Below are 26,805 nucleotides of genomic sequence, written 5' to 3'. Positions count from 1 at the left end.
GTGAGAGGCATATGGAAGCTGACATAGTTATCTCCTTTTAAACAATGCAAATTGCCTGGCTCTCCTGCTGATCCTCTGCCACTATTACTTTTAGCCATAGACAGTGAACAAGCATGCAGATCAGATGTTTGACTGAAGTCTGACTGGATTTGCTGCATGCTTGTTTCAGGTGGGTGATTCAGACACTACTGATACATGAAAGCTCAGCAGGATGCCAGGCAACTGGCATTGTTTAAAGTGAACCAGAGATGGTTCACTAGTACTTATTTACACTTACCCGGAGCCTCCTCCAGCCCCACGAGTAGCGATGAGTCTTTCGCCGTCCTCTTCGGCCCCTCTGCTAAGCCGCTATGACTCCCGGTAATCCGGGTAGTCGTGGCCTTCTGTGCATGCGCAGCTTGGCCGCACGTGCACCCCTCGACCTGTAGTACTGTGCAGGCACAGAAGGCTCCGGGAACGTGCGGCCGAGCTGCGCATGTGCAGAAGACCTCGACTGGCGGCGACTGACCAACCCGGCCAGAACAGAGGGGCCGAGAAGAAGGGTGGCAAAGGACTCAGCGCTGCTCATCGGGCTGGAGGAAGACCTGGGTAAGTATTAATAAGCGCTAGGGAACCATCTCTGGTTCACTGTAAAAGGAAATAAATATGACAGCCTCCATATCCCTCTCACTTCAGGTGTCCTTTAAGCAGGGTACACATGCACGATAACTGGACCTAATCCCTTGTGCAACAATTTGGAGCAGAGCTAACGCTAGCCCAGAGGCTAGTAACGCGTCTGTTTCTTTGGAGGGATGACACGTGGTGCATGACAGAGCAACTTCCTATGGGCAGGGTGAAGAGCAGAACAATGCTGTTGGTGGCCCATTGGGCGTCCCTGTCATTGAAGATCCTTAGGTGACATTGGAGCAGGGGTTGCTTTGGCCAAGTGTCATCTAGTATGTGTATCTACTTTTTACAGCAACCAGTCCTAGATCCTTCTGTACATTTACTTCACTTGTGCACTAATTATTTTTTATTTGCACTAGATTTAGCTAGATAAATCTGCCCTAACATTAAGTACTAGATGGTAACATGCAGTATAAATCCGGTTATTTTTGTGTTATGCTGGGCATACACGCTTAGTTTCTGCCGCTCGATTCTCCGCTCGATCGTTTTTGCCACTCGATTCTGCAGTCGATCCTCTTATCTTCCACTCGTTTTTCTTATCTTTTTCCATTCACTTCTATCAGGAATCGAGCGGCAAGACGATCGAACGGGAGATCGGACATATCGAAAATTATCTGTCTAACCATCTATCTGCCTCAAAAACGAAACGTGTATTCCCAGAATTACAGTTTAGTACCAACTATTGATTCTCGCAATATGGCAAAGGAAGTGACTCCCAAAAGCCAACCCTATACGGTTTTTGTAGGAGTACTGTGTGTCTTGCTTGTTTTATCCACACAATATTTTTTGATACTATGAAGGCAGTAACTTGAAATCAGTCATCTTGTATATAAGAGAGACAGAGGCGCTTAATTTGAATCCTTGTGCAGATTGTTTGATACTCCTCCCTATATTGCCTGATGAAGCGGGGTTGAACCTGCGAAACGCGTTGCATTTCTTTTTGGAGTTCCTAATAAATGTGTTTGACTGTCTGAATCGCAGTCGTTGTCGTGTCTGCTTGAGGGAGGTAAGACCACCACTTCCTCCTTCAATTTTGCCATTTAAGTTGGTTTTTAAGCTCATTTAATCTAATCTTATACTTTTAGCGCCTCTGTTCATTGTATACAATCTTGTATATAAGGTGTGAGAAACTGTCTTCCATAAGGCATGCATACAATGCAGTTAAAGTATGTCTCCCATATAGAAACATTTAAATGTAATAAAAATAAAAGATTTTTGATCACACCTCATATCTAAGCCGTGTCAGAGAAGGAAAGGAAGAGGGGGAGGGGCAATCATTTTACAAAGGTCAGATAGACTGTAGGAAAAGCTTTAGGGGGTTGTAACAGAGAGTTTCGTAAACATGGAAGAGGGAACGCTGCACACGGAAAGCGTACGCCATTTTATTTGCCTTTCAGATTTGATAAATCAGAAAAAGGTTTGTTTATATAAAGGGAAGAATAAAAAGACTCTTGCAATACTCGGCTGCTGATGTTCACCCCTTGTATCTGGTAATGAGGAGATTGTGTTATATTAAATTGCAGGAAGCCTAGTAAAGGGCCAGATGCACAAAGCCGTAGTAACAATGCCACGCGCAGACAGCACACGCTAATCTCGCCAGCACGAACGGTGAACGGGGGCACTATGTGTTACGTGCATGTTACCTCAGCAACCTATGCGTAACTACCAGTCAAATTGCTGTGCCCTGCTTGTGCATGGCAACGTTACCACTGCTTTGTGCACCAGGCCTAATGTGTGTCCTGTTACATAAATCCAAACTAGTTTTATGGAGAAAGTACAAAGGCCCCTATAAAGAGAACCTGAAGTGAGACCTATAGAGGCTGCCATATATATTTCTTTTTAAACAATACCAGATACCAGTTGCCTGGCAGTCCTGCTGATCTTTCTGGCTTCAGCAATGCAATGAAATGTGCATGCAGCTGATCTTGTCAGATTTTTGTCAGAGACCTCTGATCTGTCTATGGATACAAGAGAGCCAGATGATCAGCAGGACAGCCAGGCACTTTGCTTTGGTTAACAGGAAATACATGTCAGCCCCCATATCCTTCTTAGGTTGCCACTTGTGCGAAAAGTTTAGGTTTCCACTTGTGCGAAAACGGGCCGATTCCCCGGCCACTAATTCAGATAGAATTCGGCAGCCTTTTGAAGTTAATGTTGCACATCCGAATTCGTGGCCGGGGAAAAACCTGACGGCCTGCAGCATATTATTGCGCAACTTATCCTTATCACATAGCCATGCATAGCGGGGCTAGAAGGATTCGGCTGCGAGGCGCGTCACAGCTGTACCGGCATCGCCTTTCGCAAGATGCATGCCGAGCACAGTGGTAAGGAAATGACTTCAGGAAGAGTATTGCAGGAATTGTATACTGTATGCACCACACGCTGCTGGTGTTTGGCAGTATTCTTAGTCTGGTCACTTTTTTTTTTTTTTAGTACATACCGTAACATGTTCTCTGTAAAGGTAAAATAGAAATGATTTGCCATACAAGACAAATCTGTTTTGTATAAAGGGTTAGATGAGAAGTAATATTAAATTACTTTTAGTTTATCATAATAGTTTACTTAGCTTTCATAATACAATTTACCCATGGCCTTTTCTGTGCATTCACAGGAATACTATTTGTATCCCGATTTAATAAAGTGTCTGCAGATTTGCCTTCACTCCTATTTAGCTTGTCTAATTTGTTTTATTTATGTGTGCTGTGCCATGTATCATAGCTTTCACCTCATATTTTCACGATGCTACACTGTTGATTTCCTTGAATCAATCATTCTAAATATAAGCTATCATATTCCACTCATCCACCAATCACTCTCTCCTTGTGCCATTGTTAGGTGTCCCTTGCCTGATCCATCTCTTTCTCTGTTCTCTCCAGGCTGCTACCTGGCATCTCTACATGCAAGCATTCCCTTCTCAGGCAGAATTTCAAAGTGACTGTAATGGCATATTTCATGTTTTCACTCTGTGTAGTGGGATTAACATATGCTGTTTGTGATGCACATTATTGCATTTGTTAACTAGATGACAGGTATATGGTGCTTTTATAATCAAGAAGAGGGATTTTCCTCTCTGAAAGAGTTGCCAGTGTAAATAGGAAACATGAGGTATCTATTTAAATATGCAGTGTTATGTGCTATAAGGCTGCCTCTCCAGAAGGTTGATCTTTTGAACACTAGGAAAGGCTATAAGGCAAGAGTCATCCAAAGATATGGATGTGTTATGGCACTTGTGTCTCTGCTGCTTTGTCACATTCATGCAGTGAGAAGAGGAAGTGGCTTGACTAGCTGGTGCATACAGCAACCTGCTCTATATCTGCTTCCATTAGCCTTTCTGCACCATTGGTAAAAGCTGACTTCTTGTTTATGCAGTGATCGTAAAGAATTGCAGCTAAACGCAACAGAGTTACTTAAAGCCTATTACTGGGATTTTTTCTAGCCAACTCCTCCCTGCCCCACAACTTACCCCCTTTCCTCCAAGTCTGAGGGTCATAAAGTTAGAATGCACAGCCAAGCCACTCTGAGCAAGAGTGTACCTGTAAATCATGGGGCCCCCAAGCAAAACTTTTATGGACTTTTATGGTCCATCGCCTCCCCTTGATTACCCCCACAGTCTGTGGTACCAACTTGCAAGGGTCTTCAAACAAGTATGCCCATCATAACCTTCACACCCATCACTAGCCACAAACTCACTTGATGTGGAGGATGGACCCCTGTGTCAGAGGGAAGGTTAGTAGTTGGGTGAGCCCCCACAGCTCTGGGCCCCTTGCAGTCGCAAGAGTTGCTTCCATATAGCTAGACCCAGCATCCGGAGCTACTTCACATCCAATTGGAGCTGTTTCTGGTGATAGTGAGTGTATTGGCGAGGACTCCCTAGTGGTCAGTGGGCCAGGTCATGCAGCACAAGGCAAAACCTCTCTCCTATCCCTTGTTCTCCTACTGCATTCCTCCTTGATGTCTTTCCTCATGCAGAAAATGGGGCCTATTTCTGTATATGTCACATATCGGGGAGAGTAAACTTCAACAGAAGGCCTAGCTAAGCTCTAGGGACCACACCACTGAAGAGAGGGCATTAATTGCATACCCCACCATTAGAGGTGGCCTCACGCCTGTGCCTACAAACAGCCCTAATTACAGATTATCTTATCTGTTGTAGGCTAGGTTATTCAGGACTTGTGTGTTGAGGCCTTACTTGTAGCAATATTGCAAGTGCCTTAAAAAGTGGCAGCTCACTGTGAGGAAATGCAGCCATCACCATAGGATGCCATGTGGCAATAAGTTACCTGCTTAATTAATGTCTGACATCTTAAAAAGCTCAACTAAACTTAGAATCAGACATAGCAAGTCATGTTGATTTGTGTAGCTTATCAGTGTTACCCTCACAACTGAACTTCTCAAATACAAACAGCTACAGTATATCTGCTTCAGCAACACACTTACCCATATAGGGTCACAACCTCTATTGCCTGGTTAGTTTTCTTCTTGATTGAGATCCTACAGTTCTTCCCCTATTTCTTGTAATAGACAAGTGAACAATTCTAAATTGTTATTTAATGCCTTCCTTGAGAGGTCTAAGAAATCAGCTGTCTTTTTACAAACACCGCCCCTTCACATTTTGCATCCTCAACACTAAGGTGCTCACTTATAAAGAAGTTGTAATCTGTAAACAAATCAACACTTTCTTGTTCATCAAATTTAGAAACTTGAGCACCACTTTTTGAATGTATAGCCAAAACAAAGTGTCCTTCGAAGTGTCTAATTTATTAAAAACATAATAATCCCGCTGCGTTTACTAAAATGCATAAATGTAGCGAAGGGATAGTCCTGCGAGGCGTGCTATGGGAAGTGCTACCTCTGCTGGTGTCTCCTCCAAATCCTCGCAGTCAACATCCTAGCCATGGAGTGGATGACTTTGCACATTGTCGCCTCCTCCAATCCCCCACGGTCGATCCTTCTAGCCATGGAGTGGATGACTTTGCACATTGTCGCCTCCTCCAATCCCCCACAGTCGAGCCTCCTAGCCATGGAGTGGATAACTTCAATATGGTTTTTGAGGGCATCATCCTTCATTAGTTGTTCCTGATGACCCCAGCAACTGCCAGCAGCACGTCTTGCTGTCTTATCCCTTCATCACAGACACGCTAAGTGCAATTTAACAGAGTTTGTTTTTAATCAATGAAACACTTTGAAGGGCTCTCTTTGCTGTGTTTTGTCTATGCATTGTCTGTGGTTTGCACCTTTCTTTTGGAGCAGCCTTGTGACAAAAGTAATTTGTTGGAGAGTCTTGATTGTTAACAAAAAGCACAGCCAATTTGTCATATCTCTTCAAGGGAGCAAAATCAACAATCCATGAACTGGCATCTTATTAAGAGGGCAAAATAAGTGATGAATTATACTTACTGATCTGAGCAAAGTTGTAACAATTTAGTGTACTGTATTCCTATTAAAATTTCACTTGCCCTTTAATGATGATTCCACGTTATCTGCAGATATTATCCAGATCCCGTCCCCTTGAGCTCATTTTCCTGGTTGAAACAAAGGTGCTAGCTCCTGCTGGAGTCACGTTTATCACCCACACTAATGAAGCCCTCTCACATTTGTGTTTCTCTGCATAGCAGTGGGTAGAAAGCTAAGCATGGCACATCATTATCTAGGATGTTCAGGGAATGGCTTCTTGAGTACCTGAAAATCTTCTAAAGAACAGAAACATGTTTATTTTTGCTACTAGAGCAGAGAAGGTCATGTGGGTCTTATAAACGCTAGTAGTATGGAGGAGTGTTTCAAGATCGCAGACCTCAGCAAATCTTCTCCTTATAGAATTTAAGTAAAAGCTTATATACCATATGTGGTACCTGTATGTTGAAAGCCTCAGCTAGTTTTAGGGCCAGCTTTTACTACTGCGGAAATCTGGCTGAATACGCAGTTTCCCCACAGGCAAATCACACGGCGAAACTCTGCCATAGTGGATAATGCTGTCTCTGTCCGAATCGCTTGCCTTAGTGATTCGGCTGACATTACAGCATTTTTCCGTGCAGCTGGCAGCGAATTCATAGCCATACATGGCACGGCTTCCGCTGCGTACTCGCTGAACAAGGAAGTGCCACCGCATGTCTCGCAAGATGCACGGCGGCTAGTGGAAACAGGCCCTTAGTATTAATTTACCACAAGGTTTCAGCTGTAATTTTCCAATTAATAAAACGTAACTGGTTAGTTGCACTGCAGTTGTTGGGCACCACTACTAGTGCAATTCTTGTGTTTCTTATTGTAAATGTTACATGCCTTTGCTGTTTATTTTGTATTTATATAACACCTCTTCTGTAGTGCTCATCCTGCTGACCTAGAATACCCTTTGGGAAATACAGCCACATAGCAGTAATTGTTGCACCATGCGTGTCATCATTTGATATGCAGCGGTGTTACCTGATGGCAGACTGAGCTAGACCGCAGCCATGCTTAGCTATGACTCCATGTGGTGGTGGCAGCTCTTCACCACCCATACTGAGCGCTAGCAAGTGCCAGGCTAGTGCACAGGAGCAGCTGACTGGCAGCGAACTCATAGCCTTCAGCCTCCCATGTTAAAGAAGCCGTACAGAGTATATGGTCTTGTCACTGTCTGTCCCTCAGAAGAGCTCACCATTTAATCCCTACCATACTCATATGTCCATCGTAGTCAATTTAAGGCCAATTTTGGGGCGAAAGCTATGGTATTAAACTTATTTGTATATTTTTGGAATGTAGGAGGAAACTAGTATGCTTAGAGGAAGCCGACGCAATACAATATCAGCATACAAACGCCATGTAGATCGTGTCCTGGTATAAATTATTAACCAGGGAACGAGAGGTGCTGCAAGGCAAGAGTACCATCAGATACCTTGTATGCATGGACCATCTTCTGCAGCCTCAGATCTTTTGAAGTATTAAGACAGCTGCAAGTAAAAGTGAAGTGAAATGGGAGGAATTTTCCAAAGCAAAAAGGCTTTCTGTACAGCCTCACTTTTTTATTGTTTCCTCTAGTAAACTACCCTGTTAAGCAGATAATTATAGGAAAAATGGTATTTCATGAAAAAAAAATGACCAGTTTACGACTTAATGTTCGATTCAATTCCAGGTTTTTTTCTTTTGGTTTTGGAATGTGTGGCTGTTTTTTTTTCTTCTTTTTGTGCTGTTATTACTCCTGGCAGCGGTTTTCCTCCCTGTCTTGATTAGAATTGGGGGTGGGAGATTATTAAGTGGGGAAGTGAAAGGCAATTAAAAAGAAAAACTTAAGTACAACATCTTGAAAATCGTTGTCTGGCATTTGCTGCTACAGTGTATATCACTTTCAGTATTTGATAAGAGTCTTGGTAATCATCAGGATGGAGATGCAGACAGCTATAAGGGCCCATTTCCACTAGCGGTGTAATGCGATCATTGTATCGCATCCTATCGTGGGTACTTCCGGTCGTGATCCGGAGTTCCGGATGCGGCTGCCTATCAGCGCTTATGGGATCCGGATGCGTGCTGCGAAAATCAGCAGTCTGTTGCTAAACCTCAGACCGCACAAGCAGCACAAAATAAACTGTTCCATTGCAGTGCATTTGTTTCAGTTCGGGTGCGGCGCGGTCCGGTTATCACACCGCACCAATGGAAACTGACCCTAACAAACTAAGATTGTAACCCTGCCCAAAACAACTTCATCTGAAGTTGAGCTGTTTAGCCCTAATTCATTTTTTTTTTAATTCTTTATCTTTTAGTTCATTATTTCTATAAAATTCTGTTAAAATTGATGGTGAAATAGCACTGTTTACATTGCAAATCTGAAGCTGTACATGCAGATTGTCACCCATTGTCTGTAAAGGTGCTGCTGTGATTGTAAAATGTATTGGCTAAACAGGCTTATCAGATGTCATTTTACTGTAATTACTTTTCAGAATGCATTTTATTTCACTAAACTCTATATAGACACTGTAAATGAGTTCCCAGAGTTAGGTTGTTAACTTTGCATGTCCTCAGCTGTTTCGCTCAGTTACAGCTGTGGAGCTTCAGGTGTCTAGCCTTTAGTTCATAGGTCTGAGAGTATGATGAGCCTGTATCATCCGTATCTCTCCTAATTTAATTTGACTGAAGAGCATACAAGGTTCAAGGAAAGTCCTTTGGTCAACCAGTCTGCAGCTGTACACACTGCTCACTAACCCTGCAGTCAAATGTTTTTTTTCCTTCCTATGCCAATGCTGAGCTCAGGGCTGATATCCTTGAAATTGCTGGTTTTGTGTTGTGTTTCATTCAGGAAGCAAACAGACGGAACGCGGGGCAGTGCAACCACAAAACAAAATGCAGTTCCTGTCACCGCAGAGCATCGGTTAGTACGCATGGTCTTCAGGACACGCGCACGTCAGTTTGGTTTCAGTCATGTGGCTATTTTGTGGTTCCCACTGTCGGTGTTGTCACAATTTTTATTTTAGATGCTTGTTTATTATTTTCATCCATCTGTGTCAGTCCATGGTTCAGTTTTAGTATTTGGAGGATGCTAAGTTGTTGATCGATTTAATACTAATGTATATATCAATACACTGTAAGTATAACCCCCTTCTGTTTAAAATAAAGACATTTCTCCATGCTCTACCAATTAAAAAACAAAACAACAATTACCACTACTGCAAATATGCTGCCACTTCACTTCTTTGCATCCATGGTGCCCGATATGTAAATCGCTCCCCTTGGTGTGGAACACAAATGAATCCCCCACCCCCCTCCCCGCGCAGGCTTGTGTAAATGTCCTCGGGAGCTACTAAAGAGTCCACAACTCCCGAACAAATTCAGAGAGTGCAAAGAGTCGGGGCTCAACCCGTGGTGATGTGTTCACAAGATAATCGGTTTTATTTTAAGCAGAATACAGGAATTACCACTGGCAAGACTTTTCGGGCTAAGTCGCCCTTTATCAAGTGCCCCACTTGATAAAAGGCAACCCAGCCCGAAAAATCGTGTCAGTGGTAATTCTGCTTAAAATAAAACCAATTATCTTGTGAATACTTTACCACTGGTTGATCCCTGGCTCTTTGCATTCTCTGTTACACCCCTTAGATCACATCTTTTTGAACCAATAATTTGCTGCACATCTCAAAGGATTAGAGATTAAAAAGAATATGGAGAAATGAAAGACTGATCGCCAGTAGTTATCAAAGTGCACACTACTCCATCTATAATCTAAAGGGATCTATAAAGCAGAGAAAAAAAAAGCAAGGTCATGCAACCCAGACAAAAGGTATGATGGGCTATTGCAAGAAGACAAAATATGAAACTGGTCAACAGTACCTTATTAATCACGATTCTACAGCAGGACTGTGCTTCGTCCGTACAAGTAACGCATTTCCAGTGGGGTGTGCAGTGTAACTCTCCACTATTTCTTCTCCACCACTGTGTGATATAGGTTTACACTCTTCAACCTGATGTCTCCTCTTCCCTATGGATAATGACTCACAGGATTAGATGGTCTATGCTAGCTGGCGCCAGTCTAGTTTAGGGGACCCAGCAGAAAACCTCATTGTGAAATTCTGCTAATGTGATTGGGTGGACAGCACCCTCTCAAACTGCTGGATTTCAGAAAGGTTGTAGTAAACTAAACCTACGTTATTAGGCCAATTACAACACTTTGTGCTGTAGAGGGTGCTGTGATTGGAGTACTGTTCCCTATGAGGTTTCCTGCTAGGTCCGCCAGACTAGAGCCTATAGTCTTGTGTAAGCAGGTGGGGTGTTGGTCCCCCTTGCCTCTCTCGAACACTCCACCCACCGGTTAAGAGCTCTTGTTTAGTAATGGCAGCCAAGACATCGTTACCAGGGTTAGAGTGTTTATCTATATCACGAGGCTGTGGAAAGTTGCCTTGCGTTCCCAGTGGACATTTTGTAGACTGTTGGATAGCTGTATGGATGTAGCAATGTCCTGTTGTACAATTGTGATTTGTTTACTAATGGTTACCTCGTAGGAAGGGTGACTCACTAACAATCTACTATTTGAACTTTTCAATTTTACTGTGAAATTTTATTTCTGATTTTCAATGTTTTATTTATAATTAGCTGAGGGAGAGCTGGTTATACACTTACATTGAGCACCTTATTAATGCTCATAGTAATCTTTTAGTTAAAAAAATTTAATATTGAAAGATGACTATTGTAGCTAATTCTTGAATAAGGTATTGTTGACCTATTCCTTGTTTCCTTGCACTATTCCAATTTCTCGGGTCTGGGTTGTTTCTGTTTCCTTCCTTTTCCTGATTTCTGGTACACCTAAGATAAAATGCTGTATTTTCAATGTTTTTTTATTTACAACCATGGACATGATGGAAACAGAACAGGCTGATTCTCCCATGTAATGGTTAGTGTAGGTACAACAACAGCCAAAGCCTCTGGAATGTTGTTTGCTTTGACCCGGTGAGGCATTAGCTCTCAGTGAAGTAGAGTTTGAATTGTTTGTGGAATCCCCATTGACCTTGAAATCCTGTAAGACCACACAGAGCCCATAACCATTATATTGTTTACATTACAGGTCACAAAGTACTCCCTGCTACTACTGACCAAACCTGATGGTTTTACACACTAACATTTCTTGTGTGTTTGTCTATAATGCTATTTCCCGTACTAATTATGAACATGCTTATGGCTTGGTGGTGTGGTGTGTGATATTAATCAGAACTGGTAAATGTAATGTATGCTGGTAATAATTACCATATTTCTCTCAATTGCAAGTGTTTTCACCTCCAGCTTAGTTGGTGTCTCCATGACGCAGTTGACAAAACTGTCTCTTCTCCTTAATACTCCTATGTAGCTGTCATTTACAATAGCTAGTAAAACTCTGACACATCTGACAGGTTTTGGACTAGTCTTTTTCTTCACGGGGGATTCTCAGTAAATTTTTATATTATTTTCACTCCTTCTCGGAAAGGATCATTACAAAGGTGCTGGAAAGCCAGTGTCGTCCTGTGCACACTATTCTGGCACTTGGAGCGTGCCACTGCCATCTATGGGGTGTTTTTTAAAGTAAAGGAATCCCTGAGAATTCTGCATGAGGAGATGGCTTAGTCCAAAATCTATCAGATCTGTCACGTTTCTAATGCCTACTGTAAGTGACAGGAACATGGGAAAAAATAATTTATAGTGTATTTTATTCTAGGATATTTGTCCCATGAATACACATATATTTAGAATTTTACAAATATTCATGGTAGCTGTCCTTGAACTAGTCATTCAACTGCAGCACCATCTCCTGGAGCAGTAAGCTGCAGTTATCTATGACAGTTATGTCTGTGTTCCGCCCCTTCGCTGTTTCAGCACCATGCCGATACTGAGCCAAGTAACTCCACCCACCAAGCCTGCTGTTAACACCTGTAGCTTCACTGCATTGCATCAAATGACCACATTTTTAAAAGTGGATTTTTAGCTCAGAAACCTTGTTCCATACAAACGGATAACATTTGAGTGTTCTGCCAGCTAAGCTGCAAGATGGTATATTTCAGGGGTCTCAAACTCAATTTACCTGGGGGGCCGCAGGAGGCAAAGTCAGGATGAGGCTGGGCCGCATAAGGGATTTCACAATCGCGGCGCATCGCAGCCTCTGCCCGTCCCTCTCACTCTTCCTTCACAGAGAGGGGCGGGGAGAGGCGGCGATCCGTGCGGCGATTGACATCAGGAGGGGCAGAGCTGAAGCTGAAAGCTCTGCCCCTTCCAGGAAATGCCGGCGGATTGCCCCCCCCCCGGGCGATTTGGGGGCTCTGCAGCCCTCGTTTAGCGGCAGGGATGCGGCGGTTTACTTGGGAGCACTGAAGCGAACTATAAGGAAGCTTTTGCCGGCGAGGGCCACAAAATATTGTATCGAGGGCCGCAAATGGCCCGCGGGCCGCGAGTTTGAGACTCCTGATTTGTCTTGACGTTGACTTCAATCCAGGTACAGACGTACAATGGTTCCCACACAGACCTATACACTGATCAGCCAAAACATTGAAACTACCTTCGTATTATTGTTTTGGGCCCCATTGTATGCCAAAAAGAGCTGTGTATCTATCCAGGGGTGAATGCCTTAAAACCTCTGAAGTCCTATAAGTTGCAAGTTGGGGCCTTTTTTTAAGCACACTCCAGAGATGCTTCGTCAGAGGTGGGGAATAGTTGGTCCAAAGACAACAATATCCATCAGGCCAGGCCCTCTTCCATTCCTCCATGCTGTAGTTTGTATGCACATGCAAATGTGTAGGCACTTCCAGCAGGGGGCATGGGTCAGCAGGGGCACCCTAACTGCCTATCTGCTGCACAGCCTCATACCAGGCAAGCTACAGCGCTCTGATCAGAGTTGGTGAATGAGATCATCCCAATTCCAGCACATGTGCAAATTTCATACAAATTGTTTGCAGCTTGGCCAGTCACATGCAGTTCCCGATGACTTTGATTGGCCAAATTCCAAGCTGCATACAATTTGCATGCAAGATAGAATTATTAGCATCTCCTTGACCAATCTCTAGTGCTAATACGTATATATCATGGCCATTCGGGGATTGAAGCATAAAGGGGTCCTTCATTTTTCCCATCACAGGCATCAGGTAGCTCTGAGCACTCATGACCATCATTGGGTCACCAGTTGCCCTTACTTGACCTCACAAGGTTTGGAGATTCTCTGACCTCATTGTCGAGCTGTCACAATTCAACCTTGTCCAAGTCACTCAAGTCCTTAAACTTGCCCACAGCACATCACTTTCATGAATGTACTGTTCGATTGTTTCCTGATGCATCAGACCACCTACCTGGTGCCATTGTAACAAGATTATCCATTTTGTTCACTTGTGAGTGGATGTAATATTGTGGCTCATCAGTGTACAGACTAGCCTCCATAGCATTCAGTGTACTGTATAGGAAGAGACCCACAGGAGTCACCCCACTAAGAGGGAACGCAGTAGCAGTTAGCTGGAAATAGTCCAGTGATGCTAATTGTTGTGCAGAAGTGAGGGGGAAGATAGTACAGACATCAGTTACCTTAAATAATCATGAATGATCATTTTGTAATATCTGTATGACATTGAGTGAGGCTAATTGAGCTGGAAGTAGGTGACCTGTATAAATTGTGCAGTTATCTAGTGAACTGGCTTGTGACAATATTATCTTAAAGGAAATGTCAGCCAAATGAAGCTATGCAAGCTTTACTTACCCGGGGCTTCCTCCAGCCCCTTGCAGCTGACATGGCTCTCGCCGCACCTCCACTCTCAAACACCGGTCTGGGATCCCCTCCGCCACCTAGCGAGGTCGTCCTCTACTGCGCGAGCGCCACTGTCAATCACTCGCACGTGGGACGGAGTATTCTGTGCAGGTGCAGAACTACTGCGCCTGTACAGAACACTCCAGCCCACGTGCATGTGATTGACAGCTGAGAGCGAAGCTGCAACAAGGGACATGTCGGCTGCAAGGGGCTGGAGGAAGCCCCGAGTAAGTAGAGCTTGCATAGCTTCATTTGGCTGACATTCATCTTAGAAAGTACTTTATATTTTTCCACAGTTTGAATTTTTTTGTTTTTGGAATAACACATTTAAAGGGAAGGGAAAAACCATTAGAATCCAATCAGTGTAACTGAAAACGCATTCTAGCTACTTTTGGAGTCTAGCGTTTTGTACACACATCAAGATTCTCCATAGCCATATTATACAATCTAGTAAGCAGTGCATGTGCTTTTTGTAGCTTGTTGGTATTTTTACTTCATTGTCTCACTTTTTTGTCTAGAGGGATATAGTGATACTGCATGCTGTTGCTTTATTTGAAGTCTGAAACATTTTAAAATTTGGTGCAAGAAACATGGGGTTAATGTGAGTTTTGTGGATGTATTTGTGTTTTTACATTATTTAAACTAAAGCCAGTCAGTCAAATCTGGGAGTCTGAGTGTTTTATAAAAATAGGTACAAAGGGGACCCGTTAGGTACCTCAATGGCATAGCAACTTTTGAGACTGGTCCAACCACAGATTATTATACATTACAACTATTTTTTTTATTGAGAAGTTTAACTTAGAGGACTGTTTTGCTTTGTGTTTAGCTGGACTGTGTAACCTATCATATGTAAGACCTTTGGAGCTTAACGAATACATTGCATAATTGTATATTCCATTATTTCCACTTTTGTTAGCACATTCTGGTTTGTGGCAAATTTGGAATATTTGAGTTCTATTTGTCTGCGCTGCAGACTGTATCTCTTGCGATTACTATATTACACATAAGGCACCAATTAGTGCTGTTGATGTGGTGTTAATGTTGCTACTTATTTGTGTTTTGGCTTTCATTTACATGGAGGAGGTCCACAGTGAACACCGTTGTGACCATCTGATAGGTGTAGAAGGTTAGGGCTGGAACTTTCTCCGTGCCTTTGTAGTACACACTTGACCAGTAAGGTTAGTCTTATTAGAGATGCATTATCTCAAGGTGAACTTGCTGAGTGCAAGATCAAGGTGTCCAATAGTCTAGCAATAAGTCATGTTGGTGGTTCCAACTTTGGTGCTTGAAAAACATTGAGTTTTTACTCCATTCTGATGCAAATTCAGTGAACAAATCCTTCATACTAACACAGCCTAGAACACCTAATCTGACAATGACTAATCCTCCTTGTACTAAAAATGGCCTTTCTTTACCTGTTGCTCTCCCTCCCATTTTTATACTTATGTAGCCTTATTTCATACTTTATTTTTCATTTCCTTACCTCCTATACTAACTCTTGTTTATCGTAACCCCCGTCACCCTCCTGCCTCACTTCAAACTGTGCATGTCAGACCTCCTTTCTCCGAGGTTTGAGCTTCTTTCTTTGATTCAGGTGCCTCGCTCTTTCCTTTCCAGGTTCTTCCAGTTCTTTTAACATGTCAAACTCTGGAGATTTGTTCATGAGCGTGCAGTCTCTCAATGGAGATTCATACCAAGGTGCCCAGGTTGGAGCCAACGTACAGTCACAGGTAGGGATCATCCTATGATTTGCCAAATGAAAAACTCAGTCATGAGTAAAGGATGTTGGAGATCATATGGTTATGCACTTATCTTGATCATCTGCATACAGGGTTATGTGATTGATCTTTCTGAGGGTTTGTTTTGTTGCTGTTAGATGGAGAATTGGACAAGCCAAAGTGCCCAAACCTTGCAAGTATCATTGCATGTTTGGTAGCTTTGTCTAGTGAGTTAGTATATATCCGATATTTTTATGTTTTGGATTTTACTGGCTGGCTGTTAGTTGATTACTATAGGAGGGAGTGATTACATCATATCATTGTGGATTTAACAAATTGCTCGCCAGTTGTGCTTACTAAAGGTGTTTTCATATCCCCATAGATGGGTGTTGGTGGTTCCATGACCCGAGCTCCCATGATCACTAATGGAAGATTATGTCAGCCATAGTTGTGGGCAGGGGAAGTGCTTGTTGTGCGCCCGCAAGTTGAATTGATTTTATTTTCTTGCTGTAAGCTAGGGAGGTTAATTGAGCATCAAGACCTCATACGAAAACAACGATGGAGAAAAACATCTTTTGTACAAGAAATGTAACCTCAAAACTAGCTATTTATATCAGCGCATAATACCCAATGCATGTTAACAGTGTTTTATACAAAGCGTTATTGAACTCATTTATTTATGGAACCTATCAATATTTTAAGCGTTTTGGTTGTTTTTGTATATGAAGTAGAATATAATTCCTTCCACCACAACAATGCAATAATACACTCCTCCTGGAATAAAAATACAATATATTTTATGGCCATTGATGGTTTTTTTGAGAACAGCATCTAGTTTCTAATTTAGCTTGATAGCTGCTGTTTTATATCATCCTTCAGGTGATGAAAGTTGAGCTTAAAGGCACAAATTATCCCACTAATGAATACAGCATCATGTAACCTTATTTCCCTCATTTTTGAATCTGCTCCTAATGGGGATATACAATGCCTTTTTTATTTAGGTTTTAATTATTGGATTTATTAAAAATGATTGTATTTCTCCTTCTCTCCTATGAATTATGCATCACAGTTCTAAATACAATTAATATACCCAGATCTGTTCACGTTACAAAATATATTCCCTTTAAAGTAAAATTCCAATTTCATAAAATTGCCTTATAGCTGCTTCACACTGCAAGAGCTTTTTCTATGCGCTTGTGATTTGAAAATCTCTTGCTTATGTAATCTTTGTGTGTCTTCTCACTTGAGTGATGTGATTTTATAAAAGTTGCCCATAGCATTACATTATCAAGAGCTTTTCAAGTCATTAGCGCTTAAAAAGCGCTGGTAGTGTGAACAAGCTCCTAAACATAGATCGCGTTGCACAAGTGATTTAGGGCTCGTTTACACTATGAGCATTTGCTTATTTTTTTTTTTACTTTAAGCAAATCACCCTAAGGCCTTGTTCACATTATAAATCGCTATTGCGAGCACTGAGCGATCTATTGAGCTTTTTTTAAAGCGCTTTTCCCTGCGCTTTGCGCTTAGAAAAGCGCTTTTGCTCAGCGATGATTTTTTTCACTTCCTGACGTCAGTCAGGAAGTGAACTCTTGTAGCCGGAAGTGAATAAATACAATGTATTTATTCATAAAAGCGCTCATGAAATCGCTATACAAAGCGCTTTTTCAAGTGCTTTGCAATTTTCCTATACCTTCCATTGAGCAAAAGTGCTCAGAAAATGGTACATGTAGCGCGTTTGCGATTTCAAGAAAATCGAAACCCTTGTATGTGAACACTGTCATAGGAAAACATTACACAAGCGCTTTAGCTCTTAAAAAAATAAAATCAAACGCTCATAGTGTGAACGAGCGCTAAAAGTGCTTGTGTAATGATTTCTTATGACAGTGTTCACATGTAAGCATTTCGATTTTCTTGAAATTGCAAATGCGCTACATGTACCATTTTCTGAGCGCTTTTGCTCAATGGAATGTATAGGGAAATCGCAAAGCACTTAAGAAAGCACTTTGTATAGCGATTTCCCGAGCGCTTTTATGAATATGTATTCATAAAAGCACTCGGGAAATTGCTATACAAAGTGCATTGTATTTTTTCATTTCCGGGTACTAGAGTTCACTTCCGGAAGTGAAAAAAATAATCGCTGAGCAAAAGCGCTTGCAAAAATGCTTTTCTAAACACAAAGCGCAGGGAAAAGTGCTTTAAAAAAAGCTCAAATCGCTCAGAGATGGCAATTTATAATGTGAACAAGGCCTTCATTTTATTAGCTTAATTTTTTTTCTTCAGTTTCCAGCCAGTAAATTTCCAGAATTTCCAAAACTGACAATACGCTCAAACTGCAATTCGAGAATCTATACTTTTTTTTGGAGGGGGAATACCGATTGTAGTAAAACCTTCACTTACTGCAATGGTAATTAGTTGGCCAGACTCTGTTACTCATTTTAAGAATTTAATTACTGAGGATAATCATTTAAGGGGCAGCAAATTTTGACTTTCTATTTCTCCAGTTTCCGTTAAATGTGCTATAGCTGTGTTTTACATACAATTAAAGTGAAATTCGGGATACTAAATAAGGTTTGCTGTTGAACCTTGCAATATTTTGAACTGAACTAAATGTACAGTAGAGTTCCAGTTATTTAGAACTCCACTAACCAGCAGTCTCAACCAACCAGCACAAATCGCCGGCAGTACTCAGTGGTGAAGGCCAACTTCTTAGGCTGTTGTGAGCTCTGCTGTGCTTAAAGACTGTGTTTCACGCCTCCTCCGAGGCTAACATACTTTCAATTTCTGTATTTTAACATTTAATACAGAGTTTTTATAATATGTATGTAGAGTAGGGTATAGTACTGTATTAGTAGGGCCAATTATTAACATTGAGACCCAGATGCACTTAACGTTTTCTTCTGACTTTTCTTCTAGAAGATAATTTTTCAACTTCTTTTTAAAGCGGAATGAAACCCAGCATTCCTTCTTTGCTATAATAGATTTACAGCATATTATATACAACCAGCATTTTTTTTTTACTAGAACAGCATTCAAAGGGTTAAACACAGGCCTTAGAAGCTCCCCTGCAGGGAAAGCTGGGGGAATCCAAACTAGAGATAATGTTATTTTGTGTTTAATTGTATCAAGTGATAAATGTAAACAAACCCTTCTCTGACACTGCAAACTCTCCTGAAGACAGTGAGACCGTCAGAAAGCATTTCTGCTTACGTTAGAAGATGAATGAAGCAACTATGAATTAAATGCAAAGTCAGCTTTCAGAGCAAAAAAAGTGTACTTTGGGAACGTATAATTTCTAAATGAATAATAATACTTATGCACTAAAGCAAATATGATAACCGTATGGAATAATAAAAAGTAGGAAAACATGTTTTTTATTGAATATTATGTCTGGGGTTTATACCGCTTTAAAATAATGCACTTTGCAATTTGAAAAAGTATCAATAAGTAGGTGAAAGGGTACCTTAAAAAAATAATTTTGAGTATTTTAAGGTGTAAAAATATCACCTAGGAGAAAACGTGAATTGCACATGGCTCTGAGTCTCAAGCAACCAGAAAGCAAACATCAGCCGATAACTGTTAGTGCCGGATAACCGACTCTACTGTATTGTTTTTTTTTCCAAACCAAAGTGTGAACTCCCAGTAATTGTCCATATCTACAGTGTTGTTAGAACCTATTTTTCCTTCCCATTAACATAAAGACCATATATAGTTTTTGAATTACAGCTGAGCACAGTTTCCTAAATTTTGCTTGGTGGTGTCATCATCAGAATCTAAAGCAGGTTCATGGCAGCTGTCTAAAATTGACTTTGTGATGAGCTGGTATTGATTTATTATTTTGTAATCCCTTGCAGTGTCCTACTAGAATAATTTGCTGATGTAAGAAGTTTGGAAGAAAAGGGTATAGTAGGAGCACTAAATTATGGATTTTCTGCAACTGTTCATCAGTGCAGGAAATCGAGAGGTGCATGGACATTGATAAATAACAGAAGTATGAAAAAAGAGTTGGAAAGTTGAGCCTTTAAAGTGTCCCCGAGGCGACATGTGACATAAGATAAACATGTATGTACAGTACTAAACATATTAATAACCAGGGCGTTTTACTTGTTTTGTTTTGCTGCCTGAAAGTGTTAATTTTTAAGGATGGAAGTGAGAGCTCCTGTCTTGTCGGTACCTTGTCAGGAATGTAGTAAACATCACTGATAAATGAATTACAGCCATAAAAGTTTTCCTGGCAGAATACATTTTTCTACATATTCTGAGAGCAGAGGGAGAGAGAAAGGGTCAATGTATTTTCATTTAGGGGCACTTAACATACGGCAACTGAGCAGAAACAACAAAACATTAAATCTACTTTTTAAATGTTTAAATATAAAATAAAATCCTGGGATGTCGAAAAAAGTCATTTTTAGGAGTAGTAGGATAAATATCAGTGTTCTCCCCACAATTTTTTTTTCTAGCTGGGTGGCATGAAAAAGTAGCGGGGTGGGGCGAGATGAGAATGCAGGGCCAGCGCTTCTCTGCACAACTCTGCTTACAGCATACAGCAGTGGAGGAAGTGAGCCGATGCCAGCTGGGTGCTCACCAAACCTAGCCGGGTACTCGCCAAAACTAGCCAGACGGAGCACTCGGTTAAAAGAGCCTGGGCAGAACACTGAATATAATTGTTTATCTCATCAGTTTATTTTCACCTCGGGTTCACTTTAAAGCCAAACTGACAGATCTGTAAAAAAAAAATTCTAAAGCATCTCTTGAATTTCTGTGTAAGCTGAGAGGGCTGTTTTTGCGTCTGTTATTTTCCATGATGTGTGGAGACAAAAAACAGTCACTGCCCCAGAGCTCTTGCCTTGTAACACTGTAATGTCATGTCCACCAGTGGTTTACTTCTACTGTGTCGCAGATTAGTAAAACCTATGGAGAAAATCCTGCTATTTTTCACCAGCAAAGTGACTGCTTTTGGAAGAAAAATAGGAATGACTCATTGTTTTCTTTAAAGTGGGATTTTATTCACAATTACATTTTTGTTTTAAAATATGCAACACTGTAAAAATTAATATTCAACACAATAAGACTGTAAGACTGGCCTGATGTCATTTGAATGTATATTTACATCTCATTGAAGCTGACTGGATAAATTATCAGTTAGAATGCTTCCTCCAGCGCCCTTCAGACTGATCGCTACCTTGCTGTCCTCCTGGGCTACCTCGATCCTCCGGTAAATCTGCCAGTCAGGGCGAGTCGGCAGAAATGCAGCTGTGCGCTCACTCCCATTGAGCTCCTGTCATGGGGAGAGTCTTGCACCTGTGCAAGTAGTACTGTGCAAACTTAGAGCATTCTCCGTGTCGAGTGCATGATGGGGATGCGCACAGTATGCCCAACTATCGGATTTACTGGGCTGCCTAGCGAAGGATCGAGGCTGCCCGGGAGAACGGCAAAGGATTGATCAATCTGAAGGGAGCTGAGGGAAACCCCAGGTATATATATATTTTCCTTTGTATACCTCAGGTTTCCTTTAAGCAAGCAAAGAAAGAAAATAAACGTATCTGCTTCACTTGTGCCAGATGTGAGAGGGGATTTCTCCAGCCTAAACAGGAATAAAAATCCACTCTTGGCTGCAATTTGACTTTAGCTGAGATCTGTGCAATTGGCTAAATTATCATTTACATGCTCCCAGCCGTCCATGCTGTCTCCAGAAAACTGCATGTGTTTGCCATAATGCACCGGCCTATATGTGGCTAGGGGGCGTGCTGATGCAAAACGTCATGTCAGTGGGAGAAGCTCAGGGGCGAGTCCCAGGCCATACTACATTGTTGGGTGTAGCTGAGTGTCTGAGTTTCACAGATTGACCAGTTTGAGCAACTTATGAGTCAGTAGACAAACTTCCAACATCCAAAAACAGGCAAGGCATGGCACCCCTCTTGCCATCCCAATAAATAAAACTAAATTCTTAAGTACAGTTTTAAACGTAAACCTTGAAAAGTCCGACAAGTTCTGTAGAGTGTTTGCTGAACTTCATTCCCTTTTGGTAAAATGTGGGTAAAACAAGTATGTTGTATCAATGAGCAAAATGGCTGGCATACAGATGGAAAAGCTGGCGCCCAGAGGTGCCTCCACATGCCTTCTGTTGGTGTCTGACAACACCCTGCAGCCAAGTACTCAGCTGTTATGTTTCTGGCACCTTCTATATCATTATGTCCTCTTGTGTCACCCACCGTACTTCTGACCAACAGAGAGGCCAGTTTTGCAGATACCTGATGGGTATATTGGTGATTAGGTTGGTCAATGAGATGGAGATAATTCCAGGTTGATGCAGGATTATGCTTATTCTATGTTACTGTATGTGGCTTGGAAATGGACCAATCAAATCCCACCAAGGTTTAATTTGATTGGTCCATTTTCAAGCTGCATACATTTACATACAGAATTTATATAATCCTGCATCTCATTGACAATCCCTATTGGTGATCTTCTAGGGCACTGTGTTGTTAAAGGTACACTTTGGTTTGCTTGTTTTAAACTAGTATTTTGGCTTATTTCACTTTTGTTTACCAAAATCTGCTGTTCTGAAGTGTTCTTTTCAGATGCTGCAGATATCTGTGGATTTCTATAGCAACTGCGCTTTATCTCAAAGTGGTGGCTGCTGTAGGCTCTGAATAGTCATTCAGTTGTGTTTTTTTTTCTGTTTATCCCATCATTGCAGATCGTTATTTATTTTTACTTTGTGCTCCTTTTGGTATATCTGTATTCAACCTTAATTCCCAGGCTCTTGTCTCTTTATTTTTCCCGTTTTGTTTTAATGTTTACATTCCCTCGTAATGGCCTTTCATTCTTTATATCTCTATCGTGTCATATCTGCTTTTCTCTGATCTTCTGCTACTTGGTGTTTTATATCACAAAGCATCACTTCTGTTGTTGTCCTATACTGTATATCTTACTGTCATTTGCTGTACTTCTGTGCTCATCCTTATTAACATCTTATCTCCAGTCTCCTCCTTCCCTCCTCTCTTTATTCATGTCTGTCCTAGGCTGTTTTTTGACTCCTAGCTTCATGCCCTGCACAGAACCCTGTCCTCACCCTTACTGCTGTCTGTCTTCCAGGTGGATACCCTTCGCCATGTTATCAGTCAGACAGGCGGATACAGTGAGACTCTGACAGCGAATCAGATGTACAGTCCGCAGGGCATCAGTGTAAGCAAAGAAACCTCTTGTTTCCTTTCTGTTTTTTTCCCAATTATTTCAGGTCCACGGGGCCCTGACTGCCACATTGCACACTCTCCTCTCCCTTTCATGGTCACCTATTTTCCGTTGTGCCGGTGATGCCAGCGGCCAACGCTCTACCCACAAATGATGCTCCGTGCAGGCAGCTGGAGCCCAAGCCTGTCAATGACAATCAGCTTCCTTGTGCCACCTGCGGCCACTTACAGTCAGCTGAGGGAAACAACCAAACAGGTGACACATAGCGTGGCCACAGCAGATCAAGCATGGAATCCCATCTGCATTAACCCATTTATTGCTAGGCTAACTGTAGAGTCTCTCTGTGCACTGATGGACGAGTTCCAGTTGTGACCACCTTACGACCCAATGTCACAGACGTGTGACCTCTGAAGCTCTTGTCCAAATGTATGTCCATATTGTACACAGATAATACATTTCAAGGGATCTTCTAACAACCCATCCCACAACGTGTCTGAGCAGAAAGACCAGACCACACATACGTACGTGGAAATATTTGTGTGTTTGTTGGAGGGCGACAGAGAGGAGCAAATATTCCTGGCAGTGCTCGCGGCTGGGAATGACATGTAAATTCATAGCGACAAGCCGTGTCGTATGGAGTGAAATCAATAAGACAGACACAGAGAGAGCGGCTGCAGATTTGGGACAGCAATCCAAATACATTTCTCAGATCAGCCATCCACCATCCAAAGGCCGTGACAGAGGGAGGGAGGAGGGGGGGGGGGAGCTGACATAAACACAGAAATAGCACAAGATGCACACAATGCTGCGGGAGGGGAGGACCCCAGGCTTACATAGGTAGACCATTATTTTATTATCATCGCTCTGACAAAGAATGGTTCTGCACGCATTTCTGTCTATTGTCATCTTTCCTGACACGTATGACCCAATGTACCAAGTGGCAAAAATCCCGTCCACTTTACAGTGTGTAAGGCCGCCCGCTCAGTCAGGAGCTTGCTGCATTGGGCTAATTAAACGTTTATTCTTTTAGCTGTTACAACTGATTCATGTCTAAAGGTTCTTTGCAGTGATTGTCATAAAACTGTCATTTTGATAAATGAGTTTCACTCACATTTTGTGCTATTGGAATAGAATCAGTTTTCATTTACCTGTCATTGACATTTGCACGCAATAATAAGTGGCCACACTGGTCTTAAATGCCAGGTCTGCCAAAAATGAATGTTTTTTTGGGAGTGGGGAGCTGGCACCGGCAGCTCCTAATCATGTAAAGAATACTAACGTGTTACAACGCTGCCACACAGACCAACCAGACAGATCTCAGAACGTGTGCATGAAATAGAGGCGCGAGGAAAAATGGGCATGTGGTGAAGCCGAAACGATAAAGATTGTTTTCAACTGGCCGCGAAGTGAAGCAGAAAACCTGTAAACGATAAGCATAATTTTAAAACCGATGAGAACAAAAAGATATCTACTTTAAAAACCCGTTTAATTGTTCAAGAATACAGCTTAACCTGACCCTACTCTCACACAAAACCCTCCCCTGGTGGTGCCTAACCCTGACTCCCCTGGTGGTGCCTAACCCTAAGACCCCCCTCCCCCTGGCGATTCCTAACCCTAAGACCCCCCCCCCCGATGATGCCTAACCCTAAGACCCCCCCCCCTGATGACGCCTAACCCTAAGACCCCCCCGATGATGCCTAACCCTAAAACTTCTTGGTGGTACCTAACCCCCCCCCCCCCTCCTAACACTAACTAACCCCCCTGCACAAACACCCTTACAAACGTAGAAACTATATCATATTTGATAACATAAAATTTGTACACACAAACAAAATAATATGACAAAAACTATAACGTGGCAAGTTTCAAAACCATAACATCTGCTTTGGGCGTCATATTAACGATATTTGCGTTAGAACCAATGGGGAGCTAAATCGTCCCCTAGCCACTGGCGCCCAAATTTCCTGCTTCCATCAGAATGCTGTAGCTAAATGTGAGAGGAGTTCTGAACTAATTTCTGATTGGTTTTTAGGCTTAGAGGTTCCAGGCTGTCACTACATCCACAATTCATACCGACCAGTAGGAGACCTGCCAGTGGTACATAGTTACATTATTCCTTTGAATAAGAATACAAATACCCATTTCTAATCCACGAGTGAAATGCTTTACTCCTCATCGTCTTCAAACTGAGATGAGGTTGTCATGTTATTAATATAAGGAACATTTATATTTAAAGCATAAGAGACTGCAGGTATAAGAGACCGGTTTATAAAAAGGATAATGATTCATCAGAGATTTTTCATTGCAAATGCCACATTCATTCTAAAAAAAAATGACTGAGCATCGCTTGTGAATGCCATAAATCCTGTGGCAGGGGATTGATTGAAATGGACTTACCCGTATCCTGGCCACCAATGCAGAGGCTAGAAGATAATGACACAGTGGGGAACACTAGATGCCAACCACCCAGAAGTGCAGGCAGAGACAAGACACGCCACACCAATAAGGCAGGGTTTACACTTATCAAAATAATCGCATGCGTTTTCTCATTAACAATCATTAGCTACTGTAGCAAAATGCATGTGTTGTAGCACAGACAAATGCCCATAGTGTGTGAATAAATTATGTGTGGAAAAATGTACCTTTTTTTTCGCATGGTCAATTGTGAAGCCTGCCTACTGTTGGGGCATTTGGATTAGTTAAGGCTGCTTTATCAAGCTGGACGAAGACATCAGAGGCCAATCAGTGGTGAAGGTCCAGTTTGACTATCTGTAAAGCTGTCCATAAATGTACAATGTACAATAAATAGATACTGCACACAAGTGACAGGGACCACACTTGCAAAAAATGATGTGCGTTTTAGCATTTCAATGTTCTTTGGGACACACGAATATGTGACAGATTTGCGATTTTTCATTTGTGACTCCAATGCATTTAAAAAACCCTACAGGATAATATCGCAGACCATGTGCGATTCCTATAGCTGAAGATGATCTTAGTGACATGCTCGTTAAAAGGCACATATACATCAAAAATAGTATAGAGGCTGCCATTTTTATTTCCTTTTAAACAATGCTAGTTGCGTGGATTTTCTATTGATCTTTCAGGCATCAGTAGTATCTGGATTAAGCATTAGGCGCAGTTCCCATTTGCAACGCATCCAGTCGGCACAGCAGAGCAGACATTGCGCTCCCATGTATTTTACCGTCACATCCGGGGGTGGATGTGTTGCACCAGAAGGGGCTATGAGCTATACACCTGTCGTCTGGAAAAATGCAGCAAGTTTGGACTCTGCGTTGCGTAGCAGAAAAGGATCCTATTTTTAATAGCGGGATCTAATTCCTGCCCGGAGTGGAGCTTGCAAAAACGCACCCAAGGGGTATGTGTTTGTGACAAGTGGGAACCGAGGCTGAGAGAGGATCAGCAGGACTGCTAGGCAATTTGCATTATTTAAAGGGCAATAAATATGGCAGCCTTCATATCCCTCTCACTTTAGGTGCCCGCTAGCTGGTGTCTCTTTGTTCTAGTACAGCAAAGTACACGCCAGTGTTTCCAATGTAGGTGGCATTCTGAGAATTGTGTTGTTCACAAACAAGAAATCTTATGTGAGCCTTGGTGATTGTGCCTTTGCAGAGAGGTGGAGAGGGAGGAGTGTGGAGAGCAGGCTGCCAGTAATCCTTACTCAAATGACATGACAGGTTTTCTCATCTGTCAGAATCCTGCAGCTGTTGTTCAGATGCTGGTTGCTCTGTATAGACACCGGACCTGGCTGCTGTTATCTTCATCACATCTGTGGGTTATTGTTATGGTTTACAAGCTCCGTTAAGAGTAACTACAGGTGTGAACAGTAAAGAGCCAGGGAATATCTTATTGTTTTTATAAAATGATAAAAACAAATTGAGCCAGACAAAGGTCAAGGCCACAGGAAAGCCCCGCAGGCTGCTGTAAAATTTCATGTTGTCAGGGAAAATGTTAATCCGTCATACAAATCAAACAATAAACATGACTAGGAAGCTATAGCTA

The 26,805-nt window shown here is 42.0% G+C and overlaps 1 protein-coding gene across 5 annotated transcripts in view; it reads left to right on the top strand.

Moving 5' to 3' along the window:
• LOC137521124 (pre-B-cell leukemia transcription factor 1) overlaps positions 1-26,805 on the top strand; it is a 233,481-nt gene that overhangs the window by 198,126 nt on the left and 8,550 nt on the right. For 2 of the 5 annotated variants that reach the window (XM_068239962.1, XM_068239960.1), the window contains exons 7-9: positions 8,930-9,001; positions 15,491-15,603; positions 22,687-22,776. In XM_068239962.1, coding sequence (XP_068096063.1) covers positions 8,930-9,001; positions 15,491-15,603; positions 22,687-22,776 — 275 coding nt within the window. The remainder of the gene's footprint in view (positions 1-8,929; positions 9,002-15,490; positions 15,604-22,686; positions 22,777-26,805) is intronic. The other 3 variants (XM_068239961.1, XM_068239963.1, XM_068239964.1) reach the window with 3 other exon arrangements.

The sequence above is a fragment of the Hyperolius riggenbachi genome, chromosome 6 (assembly GCF_040937935.1).
Source record: "Hyperolius riggenbachi isolate aHypRig1 chromosome 6, aHypRig1.pri, whole genome shotgun sequence".
Classification (NCBI taxonomy): domain Eukaryota; kingdom Metazoa; phylum Chordata; class Amphibia; order Anura; family Hyperoliidae; genus Hyperolius; species Hyperolius riggenbachi.
The sequence above is the reverse complement of the archived record's forward strand: the minus strand, read 5'-3'. Positions and strand labels throughout refer to the sequence as shown.